We start from the raw sequence: 25,480 nt of genomic DNA, 5'->3' as shown, positions 1-25,480 counted from the left end.
AAATAAAGCTTCACACTGATGCATTCAAATTTTTTGTTCACACCTTGTATCATTGTCGTTGAATGCATAGGTTGGGACACTGTGTGATGTAACCCCCAAATTGAGGGCCAATCTTCAGGATCTTATTCAAGTGAACCAGCAGTAAAACTTGGGTTTTATGACCCTGCGGTTGTAGGTTTAGGGCTGAATAGAGTAGTTCTAAGGTTGGGAATAAACTCTATAGGACTTGGGTAGGGCTAAGGGTCTATGATTTAATTTCCAGATCTGAACCTTTTTGTGAAGTGAAATTCAGATCTGAATCTCAGATTTAGAGCTTAGGAAATTAAGGCTTTATGAGAAATCAAGGTTTCTAGTGATCTAGGATTTCTGGGGATGGGAGAGTGTTCAGCCAGCAAGGTTAGGGTTAAGATTTTAGAAATACAAATCTGAATTCTGTTGTTACCAAAGATTCAAATTTGGGATTCTAGGGTTTGATAAATTAGGGTTTTCTCAATTTTGGGTTTATCAAGGGATGGTTAGGTCTAGGGTTATTTTCAAAGGTCAATGAGGGTTTAGAGAGATGCTCTTAACAGGGTTTAGGGTTTGGAAGGATGGTTTGAGAGTTATCGTTGAAAGTAGGGTTAGGTTTCTTAGGGTTTGAATGAAGAAGATAACATTAGGTTTTACTAGCATTTAGGAAGAAGGGAAAGATTGATATGTGGGATCAGAGTTAGGGTAGAAGAAAAGGGGGGGGGGGGGGTTAGGTTCCTATGGGGGTACGTATTGAGTCAAGGGTTTGGAAAAAATTCTGGATTTCAGAAATCTGGGGATTCCTAAGCTGCGGCAAGAGGAAAAGGAGGAGAAGAAGAAGGATTAGAAGAGAGGGGGCTGGGAATGGGAGAGAACTATTTAGGCTCACTGAGCTGTAGAGTTTGTCCGGAATTGATGAAATAATTACAATCCCTCCTGTTATGGGGTTTGAAAGGGAGATTGAGGTTTGTGAGAAAAATAGAAATTGGTGTTAGCCGTTGACCATGTAAAAATGTCTTTTCAAAATGGTCTAAATCAGTAGATTTAATTGCTTATTTCATGTGGATTGACAGTCAAATGGGTGATAACCATATGAAAAGGTTTTCTAATCTGATAGACTGAGTTTGCCACAGGGAGGGTGATGTTGCAACGTTGATTGAACATAGATATCTAGAAAATGGCGTCCATGGGTTTCATGTGAATCTAGATTCTTTCAGTCATATACCTTGGAAGTGTTACATTCACATACAATTTTAGTCTTCCATCTATTTTAGGTGAAATTCAGATTTTGTTTTTGCTTTCATGTCCCCCAGAAAAGAAATTCAGACATGCCAAGATAACATTTTGCTAGTCTTGTATCATGTACTATTTCGAGTCTCTTCCACTGAACCATAATCGTACACACTGCTTTACAATGACCTTATTGGATAGTTGATAATAGCAATCTTGGCAGTATACAGAATAGCCACCCAAAGGCCGAGCATGCCCTAATCCTCTATAAAAAGGGTGAATTGGGTTTAATCGAATCAGATGTTTCCATTGCTGGTACATGTTTTCTTCTGTATCTGACTCTGTCAAGGCTTCCTCCACCCTGTACAAAGCTCTTTCTAGCTGATCCCACCAGTCCTTTGAACAACCATCGTTGGAAACAAGTCAAAATGGTTCAAAGCCTCAATAGCAAAGTTGACCAAAAGATTAACCCGAGGCAAAATGAAATGGCGCAGAAGTTGCAGGGAAGAAGAGAAGAGCAACCAAAGTAGTTGTGTTTTCGGAACGTCACTCTATAGATCTTAAAATGCTGAAGCACGAGACCAACCCAACTTACTGATCATGGCGTCTGTTGAGAAACCCACAGGAGATATTGTAATTTTGAAGTAGATGCCATTGAAACACAAATATCTAATGAACTAGTATTTGGGCTGGTTGGATTGCCTCTTCAAGTCCTTTTAACAGAAAAAATGAGAGTCTATAGTATGATTTTTGCTTCGAAATTTAGATTTCTCAGCTTTAGCTGCCCCCATCAAGTTAACAGTATTTCAGACAAGATGTTGTAATACGATTCCCTTTTATTATTTGTTAAATATGTAATATTACAGTCTTGCAGGCATGCCTGTACCTTCTGAAGGATTTATCAGAACAAACCAGGAATCTAAAGAGAATTATTCATACATATATGCATCTTTTGTACTTTGTTTAACATGAAGGGAAGTGGGGTTTGTGTTGCTCTTGATGCTCCAAACTTTGTGTTTGTGTTGTTCTTGATGCCCCAAACTTTTTCCTTCTGCATCCATCTCCAGCAAGCTTTCCACCACGCTGTCCGAGACTTTATTTAGCAGACCCTGCCAATCACTTGAGATTCATTGGAGAACAATCAGAATATTCATTAAAAATGCTTAATGCCTTAAAATGTTAGACCGATAATATTCATATTTACTCATAGTGGAAGATAACATTATTTATAGAATATAATGCAATTTTTATTACATCACCATATGATTCAACCCTCCAACTAATCTAGGAACCATTGGCAATGCCCGATTATAACAACCAAGAAGAACCTATTGATAGAAGTGCTCTTCACCATTCAGGTGACATGGAACTTTTCAATGTGCCTTCATGTCCCATAAAAGCATTTCTTTCTGAACATGAGAGTAAGTACCCAAAAAAAAGCAGCAATAAGTAACTAAACCTTTATGCTGTCACCCAATAAATTACCTTGGTTCTGAGAGAAAAGAAAAGAAAGGTCTCCCATGGCATGATTATACTTATATTAGAATCAATCCATAATAAATTAGGGCTTTGAACTTTAAAGAAACTTAGAACACTTTGATCAATTTTCTGACCACCCAAGGAGAATGGGAATCCATTTTTCCCGAGATATGGGATGGAAAAGAGGCATTGTGTTTTTGAAAATGCTAACCCGGCCTCTAGAATAAGTTTCTTTGACAAACAAAGCAAGCTTTTTAGCTTTCTTTTCTTATTTTCATGTTGTATTGGTTTCGTTTCATTTCCTAAAACATTTATTATTCCTGAAATTGCCTTTTAACTTGAAACAAACAATCAAAGACTTTTTTTTTTTTTTTCTTTCTTTCATTTCTTCTTCTTCTTTTTCTTTTTCTTTTCTTTTTCTTTTTTCTTTTCTTTTTTTTTCTTTTTTTTTTTTTTTTTTTTTTTCCTCCTTAGCTACAAATTGGAACTTGGTCCCTAATCCTTACCCATTGCATGAATCAAAAGGGAGGCCCACCCTTCGTTTGGCCAGCTCAAGCCCCCATCTGTACCTATCCAAGTCGTCGATAGAATAAGTGCCATCATCCACAAGCACAAGATCAGAGGGATTGACATCATAGAAGATGGGAATGATCTTCTTCTGGTGTTCTGTCATGAGAGCCAATTCATGGAGACAGTAGTAAGAACGACAATAAGTTGGTGAGAAGATGGCCACCCCAACCTTACACTCTCGTATGCCATTTTCAATGTTCTTCATGAGCTCATCTCCAGGCTTCATGCTCTTGGAATCCAAGAACGGATTGAGTTTCAGTTGTATCAGGCGATCGTAAAGCAAACCAGCTATAGTATGCTTGGTATCCATACTCCGATGGTTTATAAAAACATCACAGAGACCCGCCATGCGAGTTTTCTTGTAGGTGCTTCTATGCTTTCTACCACCCAACGACTTGCCACTCATCAACCACTTGGACAACGATCGGCTCATCTCTTCTGGAGTTTACTTAACAGACAAATGAAAAACCAGAAAAGCGTGTGTGGGATCAAAGCCAAGTACTCCATTCCTTTTATATGTATCACCATGGTTACTGTACTAGACAAAAAAAACGTATGAAATTGTCGTTGGATACTTTGTGACCATAAAATAATATTTTCATAGTTTCATGAATTCTTCTTAGTAAGTGTTTTCAATGAGCTCACGCTGATACAGAGACTACGTACATTACTAGGGACCCATCTTACCCATTAAATGTATGGTCATCATGCGTGCATGGATTTTGATAAAAAAAAATTTGGAGAAAGGTTGCATGGCATTCAAACTATAACTTCATTCGAAAGTATATTCTACTCTGCTTTATAATGGAGGATTGCTAAGATGTATAGTTAAGGATGACTGGTAATCAAGGAATCGATAGCATTAATTACTATGTGTTCATCAAATAACCAATCACATTGCAGTTCATCTAATGTGAATGCAATTAACGATTAACATTCTCTCTAATGACATTAACCACACGGGTCAATTTCTTCTGTACCAACCATGGTCCCTGTATCTTAGAGCGGTGGTCTCCACAAAGGGTGGGAAATCAACTTTAATGGTTGAATTTGACTACAGAAGATTTGGAACAAGTACGTCAAGTTATTTACGTAAAGATAATCATATTAGAATAGAATATTATTAAGGCATTAAGGATCCAAGCAAATTAGAAGCAAGCATAGAGTCTCAGTAAAAATTTCCTTCTCCTGCCGCCGTCACAGTAACAGACTTTTACGAATGATACTGACGACTCTCCTGGGTTCTTCAAGAAATCTAAAAGACAAAGCCACCTAACTGAAAGCCCAGCATGCTACCAATAACTTGATTTTTATATATGAAAATGTAAGCGTGTAGCACCCCAATTCATAGCCAACCATACTTTTCCATTGAGTTAGTAAATTTATAAATCCAGAAAGCAATTTCTCTTTTGGTAAGTAAGAAATAAGAATGAATCCATACAGCAGGTCCAGAGTTAGAAAGTGGTCCTGTGCGCCTGTCTTCAAAGAGGCGGAGCAGATCTTCCCTTCTTGTAGAATTTCATTCAATTAATGTAAGAGGAAAAGAAGATCGAATTTGTTTTTGCTAAGAAGTAAAAGAAGATTCTACAAACGTTGGAAGTTAATTTAAAACTGCATTATTATACGTCTGAAATATGGCTTTAAACTAAGTGCAAAAGCCACATTCTCCCAAGTTCCCATAGAGACATCAATTCCCAGTAGAGGATTTAAACTAATATCTCCCAAGCTTCTATCTGAAGTTGAAACTTGAAAGATGTCTCCGCACTTGACGGCGTCATTCGTTTCCCATGGAGAGTTTTTTTTTTGGTCAACAGATTGAAAATTTCATTAGGAGAAGAAGTCAACAAAAAGGGGGAAACAACAAAAGATGTGGAATGGCCCACCAGTGCCGAAGAAGCCTAAAAAGATTGGTGCATCTAGCCAAATAATCAGCAAAAACATTACTAAGACCTAAAAATATATAAGAGAATTGGACAAGATGAAAGTCTAAGACAAAATGAAATCTTATATATGAGACTTAAACACATCCAATTAAGCGAGTTTTTAACTCCATGAAACGTCTGAACAGCAGGCTTGAAATCTTAGTGAACATGTATTTTAGAGATCCCAAAAAACTTTGCTAGAAGTAAACCATCCCGAAACGCTTCCAATTTCATGATTGGCAAAGGCCACAGCTTTAATAAGGACTTATTTACCTCGAGGGGAAAAGTTTTTCCCACCACCCAAATGATTTAGAATTAATCCTGTCTAGGATGAAAGAAAATGTCTGGACCTTAGATTTTCCTATGGAGGATGTGAGCCCTAATTAGTATGTGCCATGTGATTGCACTTTCTTTCAATCAAGAATAATGATCAAATTAAATATGATATTAAGACGAGTTCTTCTACTAAAAAGGACAACAGACTTATTAGAGTTTATATGGAGGTTGGATACCTATTCATACTCCTAAAGAATGGCCACAATGGTTTGTGCATTTTGATTGGAGACAGGGGAAAACAACATACAATCATTAGCAAGAAATAAATGATTCACTTTAGGACCCTAATGAAACAACTTAATCCTCGATAATCTAGGAATGCCTCTGCTGGAGGATGAGCACTTTTGGTGAGGGTATCTTGACACAAGATAAAAGTATACAGACTTAGTGGACAACCCTATCAGATTCTCCTTTGAAGAATAATGAAACGGGAGAGGGAACCATTAATCTTGATTTGAAAGGTAATAGTTGAAATGCACTACACAACCCATTGAACTCATTGGTCAACAAAACCCAAGTGCTTCAAAGTGTCCTCAATAAATGATCACTCTAATTTATCACAAGCTTTACATAGATTCAGTTCTAGAACCATATATCCAAACTTGGATTGAGATTTCTTTAAGAAATGTAAATACTCATGTGCATGATATATGTTATCACACTACCAGGTACGAAGGCACTTTGGTTTTGGCTAACCTTTGAATGTTCGTTCGTACCAAAAAAAAACCTTTGACTGTACGTTTCAATTCAACATATTCAAAGCGGTTTGTGCCATATCTCCGACAGAGAAAAAAACCTACCGACTTCAACCCAGAATCCAGAAAGATCAGCGACCCGTACGGAGAGCACAAAGTGCTCCCCCACGCTTCTTGACCACATCAGTGGGACCCACGGTAAAAAACACTTTTTGGATAAAATAAAAAAAAAAAAAATTTTTTTTCACCAGTGGGACCCACTAATGTTTGTGGTCAGGAAGCCATGGGAGAGCACAGAGTGCTCCCCGAACGGGGAAAAGATCCGGATTCCACTCCCCCCTCCATCGCCGGGTAAAGAATTGTCAAAACACACTAGAGAGAATTTTGATGCAACAGCCCCTCTCTTTCTTTCTTTCTTCTTTTTTATTCTTTTTTTTTTTTCAGTCGGGGTGGGGAAACGCGCCTCCTTTTCTTTCTGCTTTCTTTTTTTCTTTCTTCTTTTTTTCTTTTTTTTTTTTTTTTCCTTAGTGGGGGGTGGCCGGGTGGGGAACGGTAACAAGTTGATGCAACAGTTCAGTAATGGGCATTTTTAGCAAATTAACATCCACATTAAAATAATTGTCAAAAAGAGAAATGAACCCAAAACCGCAACCCATAAAAAAAATGAAGAAGACGAAAGCAAGAAGCAAATTGACTGACTACACGGTCAAAAAAATTAGTTTTCATTCAACTTCTAAAGTTCAACTCAGAATATTCCAAGCGATAACGCTAGGAACTCATATTTGTAGTCATAATTTAAACACGACTTGCCTCCTAATACAATCTTGCCACAAAATCCTCGCAAATAATGCCACTCTACCAATCAAATCTATGAAAGCACAGCCATCACATCCGATGCTCTAAGAGCAATGTAGTCACTACCATCTGGGCTCTTGAAGTCATTCCCTGCATATTTTGAGTACAAAACCGTGTTCCCAGGTGACACTGTTAATGGCTTTCGATTGCCTTCCTCATCCAGTGGACCAGGTCCGACTGCAACTACCTGTTTCAATGCAACCAACAAGTGGTTAGGTTGGACATGCCACCACATTACATTACTCCGATCAACCCTGTGAGAAATTCTGGTTGGTAAAACAGGCCAAGGGGTCGCATGTTACCGTGCCAATGGAAGGCTTCTCCTTAGCAGCCTCTGTCAGCAACAAACCTCCAGCAGTCTTATCCTCCACTTCCGCAACCTGAAACAAGATACAACACAAGGTCGGTACAGAGGGAAACTTCTACTATTTCTGAAATTATTCTAAGTGAAACAACAACCGTAGAAAAGTAACACGGAGGAAAATACCTTGATTAGAACACGGTCGTTCAGAGGCTTCATATCTTTGATATCATCTGTCTCAAGGATACCAACAATGTCATCCTCCTTCACAAGCATATGGTTTGCTCCATTGAACTCCAATTCCGTACCCGCATACTTTGAGTAAACTATCTGGCTGCCAGTCTGAAAAATATAGGAACTATTTTCAGCGAAACATACTCAAGAACTAAGACATTAGCACAAAAGACCATCGACCCTGACAATCACCTTCAAACTGATGTCCACTTTGGTTTTACCAATCGTCCTACCCTCTCCAACAGCTACAACTTCACCTCCTTGAGGTTTTGTCTGAGCAGTTGAAGGGAGAAGTATACCACCAGCTGTCTTTTCCTCTACTGTCTTGATCTTTACTAGCAATCTGTCACCCAATGGCTTAATGGAAGTATACTGCACAACACAACCAGTCAAATGAGAACAGGCAGTAATGGGATGACCCACAGGCACCCGTAGTAAACATTAATCACACAAACAGTCAAAAGAGAACAGGCAGTAATGGGATGAACCACAGGCCCCTGTTGTAGACATTAATACCACAAACAGTCAAATGAGAACAGGCAGAGATGGAATGACCACAGGCCCCTGTAGTAGACATTAAACCCAAAAACAACAGCCCATAAAAATGGCTGCTTTACCATAACCTACACCAGAACTCCATACACCAAGCATTGACCCTTAACCTATTGATCTTTGGATACCTATCGATATTATAAAGCAGGAAAAAAGCACCCTTCAGAAATCACCTTTTTCCATCGGACCTTCTCCTGTTGCTTATGAATGTCAAAACCATTTTTGAGTTATATGAGTCATAATGACAATAAGTTAGTTGGCTAAGTAATACAAAGAATAGAAGGTTGATAAAACTATTTTCGTGGATAGTCAAACAGCTAAACTTACCCAGCTCCATATTCATTCCAAGCGAAGAGATTCATTCCATAAAAAGCCATGGGTATGGAAGAACTGAAAGTAATCCAGTGTAGGTTTTTTAAACACTGATCCACAGACAATGCATGAGATATAAATGGACTGTAAACTATGTCATTACTACTATTATCAAACATTTCAAGGCAGTATCTTCTGACACGGAACCACAAATCTGTTAATCTTGGATCTATTGTATCATAAGCATGGTTGTCAAAGCTTCCGCCTTGGCAGCGACCTAGGTGCCTTGGCCCATCTTTGGGTCAAGGTTACTTGGTGTCACCTTGTCACCTTGTCACCTTGCTTGGTGTCGCCTAGGTTTTTGTTGCCTTCTATCACCTTGACAACCATGATCATAAGCTAGCAATGTTACCAACACATAAAAACCTTACATCTAAAAGAAGAAAGAAAAGATATTGTCAAGCTAGGTTTCTGTCATCATTTCATAGTAAGGCATCTTAGTCACTTTGATCAGGTCCAATGGATGTGCAACCTATTTTTATCATCTGATAAAGCATTGGATGTCCAATCTGATCATGCTCGGATCTGATGAGGGATGACCCAATAACCAAATGGAAAGAATCTGGGTTCACCCTTCTGGACCTATAAATAATTAATCCGATGAAAAGCACACATCTTAGATACTAGCATTAAATTTTAATATTTAAAATGTTGATATAAATTTTTGAAAACATAATTGCTTCATTAAAGAGGGACGGGAACACCAGTCTTCCTTTTTTTTGGGTCAAAGACTTGTTTCATGTGCAATTACTTTACAAAATTAAATCAGCACCAAGATACCACAGACTGGGAATACATAGTGCATGACAGTATTGCTACTGCAGACCCCTGCTTTTAAGAATTGCTCAGGTAGACAGATATTAAAACCCTGATCAGATTCAAATTCAGATCACCATGCCAGTGAACAATCGAAGACCCAAATCAGACCAAAACATTTCCTTAACGATTTGGATTGTAGTTACTAATCAAACAAAATTTATGAACATGCTCAGCCAGCACAAAGAAAACATCAATAACCAATGAATAACTACCTCAACCATATCTTCATATAAACATTACACCCTAGGTAATTCTACTGGTTGAGATTGCATAATGGAAAATTTTCTTGGTACTTGAACTTTTCGCATATCTCAGGATTCATGGATGATTTTTTATAGCTACAAAATTTTCCCAGATATTTTCCTGTTCAACTCTATGATTATTCCTTGGATTGTTATAGTTCACATGCTAAATAAAGTTGTCTACCATCATAAGTAGCTATGGCCACAACAAACTCAACTATCCTAGGTCAAGAGAAAATGACTTCTTCTTTTTTTAATGATATACAAGTAAGACATCCAACAGATTAAGTTGGGTTAAGACACACTGTGATACTTCAGTTTAAATTTAATACAATCAAAATCTTATAATATAGCAAGATAGTTAAACTCTTTTACCATCAAACATGACAACCAAAACTCGCGATACTAAAATTTAAATATCATCGGTGTTCATTTGGGGTGATATCCAATTGGATATCTATTTTTCCGGAGTCTATAGATTTATTAGCACAAGATCAGTTCAGTTTTTCAGAAAACACCCTGGCAACGAAAGATGAAGTATAAAAGCCAGCTGCCTGCAAGCATGCAGATGGGCAGGCTAGCATCTAATCAAGGTAAGACTAAAACAACAGTTAACTCATCAAGTTAGAATAAATACACAAATTCTACAACAGCACTTCCAGTAGAACTGTCCCCACAATATAGGGCCAGGTGTTGAGATTGGTTGGTGGTAAAATCAAAGAAGATAAAAAATAAGGAATTTACAAAATAAAGGCTAATCTATGAGTATCTCTCACAATGAAAAGTTGCAAGAAAATAATTTGAAGTGGTGTAGAGATTTGTAATGAAAGCCTTTGAATGCTTGAGCATAGGGTGACGATGAAATGACCCAGACATAAGGAGCTAACATAGCTAGATGTAGATCTAACCAAATCTAGAAGAATAGCTGAGAGGACTCGCACACTGAACTAATAACAGGGATCCAAGTAGCAGGCTGCAACTAATTGGGTCAGAATTAGTTGAATTGAACACAAGGCTGTATGTGAGCAGAACTTAAAGGTTCATGCACCAGCTCATTAACACATAAAATCCTAAGTCATATATAGACACACGCTTTACTAAAAATAAGTCATTGAAACCAATGGCACCCTATCTCAACTAAATATATGTTGCTCCTGAATCTGCTCTGCTCCAAGGTTGGTTTGAAAGTAACCTGAGTCAACTTCAAATCAGTAGTCTGCACACAATAAGAACCGTAAGAGTAGGCCGCCTCTATGGACGGGAAGCCACCTCAAACGATCTAGTCAGATTCCAGATAACACAATTCCTTGTAGTGAGGAGTTAAAACTCAAAGCACATTGAATTCCTAGGGTAGTTGTAGGAGAATTAATGCCAGACTTTAGCTTGACTTACCTTCCTTCTTTTAACATAGGTTTCATGTCGTCCCCCCCGGAGAAGATTCTCATCCTTGATCCTTCCTTAGATTAGCATATGCCATATAAAGGGCATGGATTGATTGTAACGCCTAACCTGTTGGAGAAACCAAAGTCCAAATCTTCTTGAAGAAGTTAAGGACTTGATACACTTGACCCCATATACTATAAAGAATACAAATCCACATAATCCCTTGATTTGACATGTTCACTTGTAAAACTCCAGACTGATCATTAAGAAGTAGACAGATCATCAAGAAGTAGTCCCAAGGAGATTATGATAGATTACTACCCTTATGATGAACGTTAAATGCTCAGGATAGTGGAGCAAAGCATTAAATGCCGAATTTAATGTTCTGACGCGTCTTTACTCAGACTCTAGCTGTCTTCCAAGTCCGTACTATCTCTTCCGAGAAGTAACATATCAAAAGATATCTTTTAGACACCTATTCCATCATGTCCCCATGTCCACGTGGCTCAGTCATAAAGGTGATCTCCTTGATAAGTCACTTGCCGGAAAGAATACGTCAACCGGTTCTTTGATGCTCCTTAAAACTAGGTCGAAACCGAAACAACGCGCACCAAGCCGAACGATTTACCCAGATCCGTTGGTCTAAGAAATTATGGCATAACATAAGCCCCCTTGAGACCCAACTGGAATCTGACTAAAGACGTGTCACAGCATTAAATTCAGCATTTAATGCTCTATTCCACTACTCTGAGTACTTAACGTTCATCATAAGGGTATTAATCTATCATGATCTCCTTGGGACTGCTTCTTGATGATCTATCTGGAGTTTACAAGTGAATACATCAAATCAAGGGATTACGTGGGTTTGTATTCTTGATAATATCTGGGGCCAGGTATATCAAGCCCTTAACTTCTCCAATATGATTTGGACTTTGGCTTTTCCAACAAGCTAGGTGTTATAATCAATCCAGGCCCTTTATTTGGCATATGTTAATCTAAGGGAGGATGGAAATATTCTCCAGTAGGAATGACATGAAACCTTAGTATAAAGGTAAAGGACAAAAGAAGCAAGGTAAACCAAGTTAAAATCTAGCATTAAAATCTAGCATTAATTCTCCTGCAACTACCACAGGAATTCAGCGTGATTTGAGCTTTAACTCCTCACTACGAGGAATTGTGTTATCCAGAATCTTACTAGATCATCTGAGGTGGCTTCCCATCCACTAAGGCAGCCCACTCTTCCGGTTCTAATTGTGCAGCCTACTGATTTGAAGTTGTCTCAGGTTATTTTCCACCCGCACATAGTAGATTCAGGAGCAACAATATCCTAATCTGAAAACCTTAAGGTAGTAATTTCTTTTAAGAAAAGAGAATGTACTTTTCTTAAACGCACAGAGAACATGAAGATTCCAATGGCACACGTAAAGTAAGGCAACACAGAACTCCGACAGATTCTCAAATCATATGTACAAATTCCATTGTCCGCTAATCCTTGACAGATAATAAAGATATATAAGCTACTACAATCAGATGCTTCGCTGGTTTGCCACTAAATAAAATGTTATCAGTCAAACACCAATTCATCACACACAAATCCGTCAATTATAGTGCAGAGTTACTTTGAAAACAACAATAATAACCATTACTGGAATTCAGAGAGGAGAGAGATGAAACCTTTGGTGCAACAACAGTTGCAGCTCTCACAATGAGCCCTACTCGCAATGGCCTCTGCTCGAAACCTTTGCGGGATGGAGCGACAACAGAAAGAGAAACACTTGATTGACGAAGCCCTTGAAACGATGGAAGCCCCTTAGTTGAAATGGAGGAGGAAGCCAACTGAAGCGTAGCCATGGCCGGATTCCTAAGAAATATCAAACGCTTTAGATAGGGTCGAAATATGTAAACCCCCAAAAAAAAAACATGTACTTAAAATTAAAATACTACAACAACAATAGAATTGGTTAAAAAGAAGTACGAATCACAATGGTAGTTCGGAAGAAACACTACAAGATTCAGGATTCAGGATTCAGAAATGAAAATGTAATATAAATCGACTCTGAATTTTTTTCATCTTACCAAGAATATAGCAAGAATGGAAGGAATACAACCCTTAATCGAGCTTAGAGACGAAATATCCTTGCGTTGGAAAAAGGCAACAGAGTAGAGTAACGAAGATAAAACCCTAGAATGGTCTCGAAGTGCTGCTCTAATGGGTTTTATCGAAGAAGACGATAGATGTTTCTGGAGCATTTCAACTAACGGATACAGTCGGATCTAATGGATCGGATCCACCGGTTTTGTCCCAGGGCGCCCGTTTCGTTTTGGTGATAAAGTTGAACGAAAAACAGAACCAAACCGTTAAAGTCTAGTCTGTCTAGAACTGTCTAGTCGTTCAGTTGAGGTTTGTAACTGACCCGATAAATTGATGTTGCATCGCTTTACGTTATACAGGAACACTTTTTTTTTCTTTTTTTTTTTTATTTATTGAACACAAATCTAGGCCACGGAAGAGACTCACAAGAAAGAGAACCTTAGCACCTGGACGACGAAGAGACTTTGCGAGAACGAGAACCCGTTTCCGGATTTCACGATAATGGTGATTCAACACTCGTATTTATATGTGGTTTCCAAAGGGTGAGTCTATTTGGAAACCACCTCAAGTGATTCCAATTTTTAGTGTAAAATGTGGATTCCAACTGAACCTAAATTCCAACTCAACTTTGAATCAAACATGATTTTTTTTTCTAATTTTAGGGAAACGCGGAACCAAACGCCCCCAATATCCTTCACAATCGGAATCACTAGTGATGGCAGCTTGGTCCCTTTTAATCGTCCGAATAACATCAAGACAATTAAATTCAATGATTAGGTCATCCACTTCAAGGGCAACGTCTTCTATTAAGCCTCGTCTCACTAAGAAAGCTTATGCTATGCTAATTTTGATCAAATGGCAACAAATCTAAGTGTGCAACTAGGACTTTTCCTTTTTTATCTCAAGTAACAATTCCAATCTTCGTTTAGCTGAAATAAGATTCTTAAATGCATTGCAAATAATCTTAATTGTAAATCTAGTTGGGGTGTGACTATGAATTTGCCTATTGTTATTTCACCTTCAAATTAGGGGTTCTTCCTGCAAGGAATTCTGGTGAAGCTTTTGTTACTATAAGCAAGACTTTCTCTTGAGTCCACGATCTTTTCCCAAAAGCCTTCATGTTCCGTGTGCTCTAAATAAACCAACATAGGTAAGAAATATAACAAGTGATCACCTAGCTTTCCTACTTATCCACAACATCAAAGGATTTTCAAAATTATATCTAACGAGAGAACTTCAACTTCAATGTTAGATCAACCGAGATCCTAAGACAGAGAGGGAAGGCAAACCAAATTCCTCGTGCAAAAGGGGGAATGCAGAAAAGAAGAAAAAAAAAAATATATATACACATATATATGTTCCATTATTTTGATCCCTGCACCACAAATACCACAGCTTGGATCAATATTGGAGTTATATTTAGCATAGTTTTTACTTGAGGCCAAGGCATTCACATAACATATTTATCCATTGATTGAGGTCGACCGCTTTGCTGCCATTATCATCTTTTGATTGTTACATAGCACGTAGTAGGCTGACTTGAGTGTGAATTCACCAGTTATCACTTAGTCCTCAAAATCCCACTTTCCATTCTCTTTTTTTTTTTTATTTTTAATATTATTTCTGTTAATTTAAAAATATATTATCAAATAAATTTAAGCCAACCAATGAATAACATCTTTCTTCTTCTCTCGATGTGATAACTAGTTGACACCTTCTCCAAAAAGAATCATTATCTTCTTTATGCATTTTATTCCAACCACTTAAGTTTAATTATCCAATATTTTTTATCTATAAGGGTCACTTACAACTCATAATAAGTTTCTTATTTATATCATAATTAAAAATATTAAAAAAAAAATTTCTAACTTTTTTTTCTTTTTTAATTTTAAAGAAATTAGATAAAAACCAACGGGGTTGGTCCAAGTGGTAAGTAGCTTGGTTCGCTTAAGCAAGGTTTCGATATCGAATCATTGTGGATGTAAAAAATTCCCACTGGGAGACTCACCCACCATAGACAGGTGTGCGACCATGTCGAACCACCGGTTTAAAAAATTGAGGTAGGCAAACAAAAAAAAAAAAAAAATAGAAACCAGATAAATTTGCCTGTCAAATCCAAACAAGATAAATTATGTTTTTTTTTTATGGAATAAATATGTGTAAATTGAATAAAATAATGTAATTCAAATAATGTAAAAAATACAGGAAAAAATATTGTCTCAAAAATGGATTACACCGGAGCATTTCATGCTTTTAATCAAACAAAATATGGGGAGTCGAAAAAAAAAACAAGTTGTGTTAGAATTAAAATATGACTTTCTATCTACTCAATTTAATTTTTTTTTTAAATCATAGTTTTAAACTAGCGTCAGAATAAGACTATTACATATGCTATTGGAAGCATCGAACTATGCAATCCTTCCATGATGCTCAAGTTAAATTTTTTATGAATATTTTGTATTATTCGCCTCATTGAAGAAATAAAAATCCTTTCCAGCGTTAATGGAAATGTGATGTTTGTTCATCTTGGTAGAGAAGCAAACAAAGCTGCTGATTGAATGTCTTTGGTGCAATTCATGTTAGTAGAGAAGCAAACAAAGTTACTGATTGAATGTCTAGGGTGCAACATTTGTCCCTTAGACCCATGAGTTTTCTTCCCAGATCCTCCAGCTGGGTTAGAAGGAATTCTCATGGTGGATAAAGAGTCTGGTTTAAGTTAAGTTTTCTATTTATTCTTTTGGGTTGTTTAACTCCGTCTTCGTAAAAAAAAAAAAAAAAAATTTGAGTAGATAGAATTTAAAGTTAAAAAATGCTTTAAATTAATAATGAATTAGGCAATAATACATTGTTTCATTTGACTCGACCAAAATTAATGATCCGAATCATCCGATTCATTCTATACTCCACACGTTATCCCAATCAATATATTTTTTTCCCCCAAAATTCAGTCGAAATTATCGGAAAATTTTAGTTTGAGAAATGAATTTTATTCCGTAACACAATTATCCCGTGTTGAAAAAATTATAAAATCTACAAGCTTTCTGAAAAATAAACAGAAAAAGTCTCCAATGATTAACGTGTTTTGCTCGTTTAATTCCTTAGAACAAAACAGTCACGCAAGTCCATAATTTGTTCAGATCTTATCTGCAATTCCCCTCTCCTATAAATTTCCTGCTTTTCAATTCCCATTTCCAATGCTCATTGATTTGCGTACAAGAATTTTAATATGACGATCGCTTTCTCCCGTTTCGTGGAGAAACCTATAATGGTTTGCTCCTCTTCTTCATCAACTCCTGTTCCGCCGTCGACTCTTTCTTTATTCCCAACTCAGGACGAATTGAAGCGCATCGCTGCGTTTAGAGCTGTTGAGTTCGTGGAATCAGGAATGGTTTTAGGGTTAGGATCTGGGTCTACTGCTAAATTTGCAGTGGAACGAATAGCAGAGCTTCTGCAAGAGGGGAAATTGAAGAACATCGTTGGAATACCCACTTCAAAGAAAACCCAAGAACTGGCGATTTCGTTAGGGATTCCTCTTTCGGATCTTGATTCGCATCCGGTGATTGATCTTGCCATTGATGGTGCCGATGAGGTTGATCCTTATCTCAATCTCGTCAAGGGTCGAGGTGGGTCTCTGTTGAGAGAGAAGATGATTGAGGGTGCTTGCAGGAAATTTATCGTCATTGTTGATGAATCGAAGATGGTGCCCTATTTGGGTTGGAGCTTTCATGCCCTCCCGGTTGAGATTGTGCCTTTCTGCTGGAAATTCACGAGAGAGAAGTTGCAGAGATTGTTTCAGGATTGTGGTTGTGTTGCAAAGCTGAGAACTTCTGGGAAAGGTAGTGATGATGAGCCCTTTATGACAGATAATGGGAATTACATTGTGGAATTGTATTTTGAGAAGAAGATTAGAGATTTAAATGCTGCTAGCGATTCAATTCTTAGAGTTACAGGTGTTGTTGAGCACGGCATGTTTCTCAACATGTCCACAGCTGTGATTGTTGCAAGCAAGCTAGGAGTCACCGTGAAGAACAAGTAAGCTTGGAAGATGATCTCTTAACTCATTCACTATTAATTTGTTTGTTACAGGGGAGTTTTCCATGAAATAGCTTAATGTGTAAATGGGTGTTTTAATGAATTCTCACCTGGAATTAGATTTTTCTTCTTGAAGTAGCTGGGATCAAAGTAGAAGAAGATTCAAGGTGATTAATATGTATAGCTGACAAATATCACTTGTCTTCTTAGATAGAAAATAACCATGGTGACGATTCATTTGCAGAATCTTGTTCATTTACTGAATTGCCAAAAATCCTCATTGACTTTCATTCAATATATGCAAAGTCCAAAGGCGGAAGTCTTTATGCGGCAAACACTGTTCTTGTAAGACCAATGAACAATAATGGATCTTACTATATTTGATTTGGTTACCTTGAAAAGTATTCAGTGCGAGAGGGCTTGTTTGAAGAGTTATCTTTTTTTTACATAGAAAGAAAATTACATTGATTTAAGATTAAACACATGTAAATAATCCAATCATTATTTATTGAAAATTTTCCTTTTTATGTGCAAAGAATATCCAGACTCCTCATTGATCATGTATGATTAATTTTGCCATAAAAAATAGTATAAATTTAAAATTTATGTTTTCTTTGGAGAAAGATTCAGATTTTAAGATTTTTATTTGTTAAAGATTTAAGGATCTTTTGTTAAATTTAGATTTTGAGCAAATTACAGATTACACACTTTAGTAGGACTTAAACTTTGAGTTATACGCTCTAGTGTCCTAAATTACAGATTTCACATTTTCAAATTATAAGTTGCACATTCCTAACATTTCATTATAAGATTCTATTAATTTATGAATAAAATGAACATATTACTCTCATTAGAGTCAAATGATATAACTATCTCTATTTGAAATCTCCTATACCCAATCCTTAGGTGTCGTGCCCATCTCTTACCTACCATTCACCAAAAACCACCCCAACTCTTGCAGGAAAATCTCCCCCTCGCCTAAAATTTCTCTTAGAAATTCTTCTTCTGCTGTCCATAGAAATGACTATAGCAGGAGTGAATTCGACAACATGAACTACAAAAGGTAAAACCCTTGTTCCACAAAATCAAAAAATTAATAACATTTTTGGAATAAAAAGAAAGAAAGTTAAAAAAATGTTATAGGAAGGGATGTATCATGGATGATATTGGTTGGCAAATTTTAAAGGATTGAAGAAGGCAATTTGAATAAGTTCTTGGAAAGAGCAAATAAATAAGTCAATCAAAGATACCAAGATATCAAATTGAAGGAGAAGGGATGAAAACTTTCTTAGCAAAGACTAAAGAACATAAATGGAAGAAACTACACTAAAAAAAAAAAGACGTTTAAGAGTGAAACTGTTATTTTTTTGGAAACTTTGACTTATGGATTGATCTATCTTAGATTTTCCGCTCGGTAAACTAGGTTGCATCTTTGTATAGCAACGAAATTGCACTTGTGATAACAAGAAGATTGCAGTGGGTTGATTTCCGACAAAAGAGAGAGAAAAGTGATAGGTGGGGTTGTCGGCAAGGGAGGGGTTTAATGGTTTCCTACCAAATATAGGTTGATGATAGGTGAAGAGATCTCCCTTCACCCAAGGGTTAAAATAGGGGTTGTGATACTATTTAACTCTAATAAGAGTAATATGGTCATTTTATACATAAATTAACAAAATCTTGGATGGAATATTAGACGTGTGCAACTTGTAATTTTTACTTTAATTTATATTTCAAGATTTAGCTCCCTTCAAACTATTCAATGAAAGAGCCCTAATTTGATGACATTAGACCCATCACACATGTCAATAATCTAATCATTAATTAAATATTTTTCTTAATTTCCATGTAGATTGAAGATCCAAACACGTATCATTAATTTTTTCTTCTAAAATGATATAAAACTATTATAAATGTTTTCTTTCACAAAGAGAGAAATATTCAGATTCTAAAATCTGTTTTCTTTTTTTAGGGTAAAGATTCTAAAATCTCTAAGGTTTCAATATAAAATATATGAAAGATTCACTTTTCAACCGTAACCCAAAAAAACAAAAGCAGCTAAATACCCTTTCAACGGATTCTAAAGTTTGTTTTAAATAAAATTATAATGCAATCATTTTCCTCCACGTCACGGAAAATAGAGCTGTTGCCCCACTAGCTTAAGTCATCCACGTGCCTTATTTTAGTAATATACAGTTCTCTTGTCAGCTCTAAGGTGACGATAGCAAGCGATAGGAAGCCGGCAACATTGAAATAATTCTCCAATTCGCAATTAAAATGAGTTATTTAAACTAAAAATTAATAAATAAAAATTGAAAGATAAAGATATGATTTTTATGAGTCCGAAGATCAAGGACTCATGGAGGAAGTGCCCGTCCCAATCGGAAGAAAATTCAAATTTCTTTTAGTTTATGACATTCGGATTACATTGCTAAAGTGTAAAAAACTTTAATTTGCATTGTGTTTGGTGAGAGTCTTACCTTTGTTTATCCAGCGAGGAGACTTTTCAATGAAGTTATCATTTTCATTTTTAGGATTAAAAACATTCGGATTCAGGATTGATCACTCTGACTTGCCTCGCCTCGCCTGGCTAGCTAGCTGGGCTGGCTTTTACCACTGGCCTTAAACAGTTTACACATTAGGTTTCAACTTTCAATTTTCAGAAAAGACGAAGCTTCGAATCGATGAGCACAAAAATACAAAATTACAAAGTTGTTGACTTTAGCTGCCACCTTTTGCTACTCGCTTGTGGATTTGTATACCATACATTTCTCATATTCCCCTATTAAAGAACCTTGAGAACTTACGGCAGCAACAGCAAATTCTTGGGATTTGGCATTTGGCAGAGAACCTCGATAACTGCCATGGGTCTGGGTTCACCGGCAACGTCGATGCCTGAGATGGATTCAGGGGAGAAGCGTCTCAATGAACTGGGTTACAAGCAAGAACTCAGAAGAGAAATGGTTGCCCATCTCAAAGCCCAAATTTCTCTTGTTACTTTTGGTTTACAAATGTTTATTTTTCTCTTAGTTTCAGTTTTTTTCAATGGGCAGTACTTGTTTCCCTGTTTTATTTCTACCCAGATCCGTTTTATTCTGATTTCTCTTCTTCTTCTTTTTATTTTCTGTGTTGGTTTCAAAAGACTGATGAGATGGGTATTGTTTTGTTTGGTGCAGACTTTGTTTAAGACACTTGCAATCTCATTTTCTACAATGACCCTTTTCACCGGGATTACTCCTCTATATGGCTCGAGCTTTCTCTATGCAGGGCCTGCAAGTCTGGTGTGGGGATGGGTGGTTGTCTCATTCTTCACCTGGTTCGTTGGAATTGCGATGGCTGAAATCTGCTCTTCTTTTCCGGTTTGTTTCCTTTCATCCAAAGCTCTTTGATTCCCCTTAGTTCCATTTTCAGTTTCTGTTTCCTTAGGAAAATAAGAGATTTAGTTTCACAAGGGCAACATGATTTTGTGGGGTTTAAACAAATTGGGTTTTTTCAAACTAGTCCCAACTATCCAAGAGTTCGTTAATTTTGGACCGATTGGTCTCTGAATTGACACGCAAGATTACACAATTGGAATTCAAAGATCATAAATTTCCAAACTCAAGTTAGCCCACCTTCTATTGTGATTATGCAAAATAACTGAAGATAACATGCTGATATGAGCTTCTGCAAATCCAATTCATTATATGGAGTTCCCAAAACTCACCGTTTTCCCTGTTCTATTGGCTATAAAGCACCCTGGTTAGTATTAAATAGACAATTCAACTTTTCTCTCATCCTTCATTTTCGTTTCCTTTCTTGCAGTCTGACAATGTTGAACAAGTCAGATATCTACAGTTGATAACCTGCTCATAGTCTTAATTACATTTTCTTACATTTGTTCTATGAAATATGTTCATATCCTCTATGCCGCACTATTCTTTGGTTCAAGAAAATGTAGCAATGGGGTTAAGTTTCTTCCTCATTAGGTTTTGGTCCTGGGTACTTGTACCTGCAATTCCTCTTGGGCTAAAAGGAAGCAACTGAGCATTGTAGCTTTCTTTTTAGCTGTTTATCTGGTATATGATATATTTCATTGACTCAGATCATTTCCTTCAGTTGGGAATCTCATGTTCAAAAAGAAACTCTTAAGAAGAAACATTTGAAGCCTGCAACATTTTCATCTTTGGTTCATGTAATCTATGGAGTTCTTAAGATGAATGTTCTAAATTGACTTGCTATATTGGTATTCAACAGACTACTGGCTCTCTTTACTTTTGGGCTGCTCATTTGGCTGGCCCAAAATGGGGTCCATTTGCATCATGGTGTTGTGCTTGGCTGGAGACCATCGGCCTTATAGCGGGCATTGGTACACAGGTAACAATAGTTTTTTTGGTATTATAGCAGTTAAATTTTCTTATAAGTGTTCATTTTCTCAAATCAAGAGGAACTTGTTCTCCTTTATGTAATATAAACGGCTGAATAGTACTATTTTGCTGTGTAAGTTTCTGATTTTGAATCCTTTTTAAATGTTTGGTAGGCTTATGCTGGGTCACAAGTATTGCAGAGTATCATTTTACTTTTGACTGGTACAAACAAAGGTGGAGGTTACCTTGCTCCAAAGTGGCTATTCTTGTGCATGTATATAAGCCTTACAATTATATGGGCAGTAATCAACACATTTGCGTTAGAAGTTATTGCCTTCATAGACATAATTTCAATCTGGTGGCAGGTAGATTTTGGCTTTACTTGATTTTATATCTGTTTGATCTGTATTACACATAATCTGTTTTACACTCTGTTTTCCAAATATGCATAATTAATTAATTCAACACAAGATGGAATAAAAGCAAATATAAAATAACACTGGGATTGCAAGATGACAACCATTTTATAACATGAAACTTTCTGAAGCTCACCTTATCACTGAACGTACCTCCAGGATTCTTAGGAATCATTAGTCCTGGTTTTGTACAGCTAAACTGGTTTGCATTATTTTTCCCCTGGGCGCGGGGGGAAGGGCCCGAAGATCCCATTCAAATTAGGCCCTCGGACTTCATCTTTACCTTTTTTATTTGTGCTGTGTTAACTAAGAAGAATTTTTTTGCATTTACAATTCTTCATGAGTACTATCTTCTGTTAGTCTTTACAGTGCTTCTTTTGTAGGTCATAGGAGGTACTGTCATAGTTATAATGCTTCCCCTGGTTTCACTGACAACGCAATCCGCTACTTATGTATTCACCAATTTTGAGACTGCACCAGAATCAACTGGGATATCAAGCAAGCCATATGCGGTTGTTCTATCTTTTCTTGTCAGTCAGTACTCACTTTATGGATATGATGCTGCAGCACATCTAACAGAGGAAACAAAGGGTGCAGACAAGAATGGTCCAATTGCAATTCTTTCTAGTATAGGCATCATTTCAGTATTTGGCTGGGCATACATCTTGGCCCTTACCTTCAGCATTCAGGTATTCTTTCTCAACTAATTGTCGATTACTGCTTCAGTGTGTCCTCATCTATCTAACATAGGTTTTGAACTTTCATGAAGGATCCAAGCTACTTATTTGATGTAAACAATGAGACTGCTGGGACATTTGTGCCGGCTCAGATACTTTATGATGCATTCCATGGGAGGTATCATAATTCTGCAGGAGCAATTATTTTGCTATTCATTATCTGGGGATCATTCTTCTTTGGTGGCCTTTCAATCACTACTAGTGCAGCCAGAGTGGTAAGCAAATATCATCCTTTTAAAGTTTTGAAACTTGGTCCATGTTTCTGCTTTTGAAGTTACAGCTTTCAAACTGGACTAATGCACATTTTAGATTTACAAAATGTTCCTTAGAAACTTCAGTAGAGTTCTCATTTAACTGCATGTTTACCAAGAATTAGTCTCCCCTTTTCCTGAACTGTAATTTGACCTTTAAATACCCTGAAACATTGTTAACAAAGTGCTTTTCTTAGAATCTTGAAAGCCATCTTGATCATTAAGGGGAATTTAGAGACCAAAATAAGATGAATAATATGTAGTCCTACTGACCTCATGAAAAGTCCCCAAATTTATTCCAACTTTGAAGAATCCAGCTGGGTTAAATAGAAAATCTGTAGGAAGCTTAATATCATTACAAGATGATTAAACCATTAAGTGGCTAATATGCATTATTGCAATTAAGGATGGTATGAATGAATGCCCTGGACCCTGGGATATTGTCTTCTGATTTCATTGATAAGAGTCTCTGCATCTTAAAGACAACAATAAGAGTATAAGACACAGACCTCCATCCTTCACCCTGCCCTGCAACCCATCCAACCCCTGTTTTCAGAACTTTTCTCTGATCACTCAGTGTTCATCCATAACACACCCACAAACAAAACCACTCACAAAGCATGCTTTTTCCTTCTTTCATCACATCTTTTTTGCACAAAACCTACTTTAATGGTTATAACGAGTCTCATTGTTATGATTTCAAATGAATACCTTTCTGTAATCTTTTCAAATGTTGAAATTGTAATATGATAAAACTGTCCCGAAATTTTGGATGCATTTAGTGCCATTACAATCTGATTCTACCAATTAAACAAGACACCTTAGCATGGTGGTAGGGTCTCTCAGTTCTGATAGTCGTGACCTGATCAAATACGGCCTCTCATGTTTTGGGGGAAGGGAGTTGGGTTGAGGAATATGGGGAGGACAAACTTATCCTTGTTGAAAATGATGAAACATGACATCAGATGATGGAATGCTTTGAATTTCAGGGCATCAGAAAAATATTGGCTATACTTGAATTTCACATGTTAAGGACAAAATTTTCAATTGGCTTGACCAATTATAAAATCTGATCTTCATGAAGAAGAATTTCTACCCCCTCCCACAAAACATGCTTTTATCATGAATGAGTCTCCTATTAACCATGAAAGAGCTGAGGCTCAAATGAATGCCATACTCTGGACCTTCACAGAACTTGAGATGATTGAATATGATTAAAAGAAAAATTCTTGAAGATTTGTTTATTGAACTTCTAAGCCATTAGACCAAGTTAGATTCATCCACAAAAACTAGACTTAGCTTAATTAGCAACAATTGTTAGTATTATTTGGTCAGGTTTATCTCTTACTATGTTCAGACAAAAAATGTTTTAGGTATATGCATTATCAAGGGATGGAGGAGTTCCTTTCTCAAATATCTGGCGAAAGTTGCACCCAAAACACAAGATTCCTTCCAATGCAGTGTGGTTGTGTGCGGCCATCTGCATTCTTCTCGGACTACCCATCTTGAAAGTAAATGTAGTTTTTACTGCTATAACTTCAATATGTACTATTGGATGGGTTGGTGGGTATGCAGTTCCAATTTTTGCGAGAATGGTGATGGAAGAGAAGAACTTCAAACCAGGACCATTTTATCTTGGCAAGGCAAGCAGGGCAGTTTGCTTAGTAGCATTCCTGTGGATATGTTATACCTGTGCAGTCTTTCTATTACCAACTTACTACCCAATCTCTTGGAATACATTCAACTATGCACCTGTTGCTCTAGGTGTTGCTTTGGGCCTCATATTTCTTTGGTGGCTTTTGGATGCAAGAAAATGGTTCAAGGGACCTGTTAGGAACATTGAAATCCCCAATGGGAAAGTTTGACATGTTTGTCTGTATAATAGTTTATAAAATTTGTGGGCCATAACATACATATTATTGATATTGTTCTAGAATGAAGCTCATATAGTTTAAATTTTCTGTATGGCTGTAATGACTAGGTTCTTGGGTGTATGATTTTCAAAAGAATGCTTTTGTTTTCTACTTTTTTGTGAAAATGGAGAATATCTGCCCAGGCAAGGAAGCATAAACAAATAAAAAATTCTATTCTATTCCTAGCTTTCCCATCCTTAAGGTGTTGTTAGAGATAACAAATTCCTTGACATTCTTTCCGAATTCCGTAAGTAATTCAAAAGGAATTCTTCAGGCATATAGAGCCAACATAATTGCTGATCTTGTTTAGTTCCTGTTTTTTGGGTCCTTATTTATTAGAACCAACACCACGGAATCACAGATTAAAATAGAAAGAAAACGAAAAGAACACATGAAAATATAGGCAAACTTAAGGTACATATATATATAAACTCCAATTGGCCCAAACCCTCTACATCCACCAAGGATTTGCAAAAAGTGTCAATTGATCGCCTACTAAAATATATCAGTGTGGGGTCCATATTCGAAACTGGATAAAAGAATTTGGTGACAATATAACACTTTAATGTACCCACAAAAAAAATTATATGACCACTTTCGTCCACTCTCTTGTCATTATGTTAAGGTTTCACATATTGCAAATTCTCCGAAAATTAGATTCGGAGTAAGAGTTCAGTTCCTCTCCACCCAGTCTATC

The 25,480-nt window shown here is 36.8% G+C and overlaps 2 protein-coding genes and 2 pseudogenes across 2 annotated transcripts; 2 read left to right on the top strand and 2 right to left on the bottom strand.

Moving 5' to 3' along the window:
* Nucleotides 1-3,220: 3,220 nt before the first annotated feature.
* LOC149008865 (putative 2' cyclic ADP-D-ribose synthase BdTIR pseudogene) lies at nt 3,221-3,721 on the bottom strand (annotated as a pseudogene).
* A 3,202-nt stretch (nt 3,722-6,923) lies between these two features.
* On the bottom strand, nt 6,924-13,226 carry LOC149008864 (20 kDa chaperonin, chloroplastic-like). Its single transcript, XM_089163044.1, has 6 exons — nt 13,076-13,226; nt 12,674-12,860; nt 7,824-8,003; nt 7,584-7,739; nt 7,399-7,476; nt 6,924-7,283 (listed from the first exon to the last, which is right to left on the bottom strand). The coding sequence occupies exons 2-6, from the start codon at nt 12,848-12,850 to the stop codon at nt 7,110-7,112; spliced, it is 765 nt and encodes a 254-aa protein (XP_089019170.1). The 5' UTR covers nt 12,851-12,860; nt 13,076-13,226; the 3' UTR covers nt 6,924-7,109.
* Nucleotides 13,227-16,164: 2,938 nt separating this feature from the next.
* On the top strand, nt 16,165-17,786 carry LOC149008863 (putative ribose-5-phosphate isomerase 2 pseudogene; annotated as a pseudogene).
* Nucleotides 17,787-19,695: 1,909 nt separating this feature from the next.
* On the top strand, nt 19,696-25,381 carry LOC149008862 (amino-acid permease BAT1 homolog). The gene is made up of 7 exons (XM_089163960.1): nt 19,696-20,083; nt 20,297-20,479; nt 21,357-21,476; nt 21,640-21,831; nt 22,266-22,571; nt 22,652-22,834; nt 24,244-25,381. The coding sequence occupies exons 1-7, from the start codon at nt 19,985-19,987 to the stop codon at nt 24,733-24,735; spliced, it is 1,575 nt and encodes a 524-aa protein (XP_089020086.1). The 5' UTR covers nt 19,696-19,984; the 3' UTR covers nt 24,736-25,381.
* Nucleotides 25,382-25,480: the final 99 nt, after the last annotated feature.

This window comes from Hakea prostrata, chromosome 7, assembly GCF_041222555.1.
Source record: "Hakea prostrata isolate BN-2017 chromosome 7, UWA_Hpros_2, whole genome shotgun sequence".
NCBI classification, from domain to species: domain Eukaryota; kingdom Viridiplantae; phylum Streptophyta; class Magnoliopsida; order Proteales; family Proteaceae; genus Hakea; species Hakea prostrata.
The sequence above is the reverse complement of the archived record's forward strand: the minus strand, read 5'-3'. Positions and strand labels throughout refer to the sequence as shown.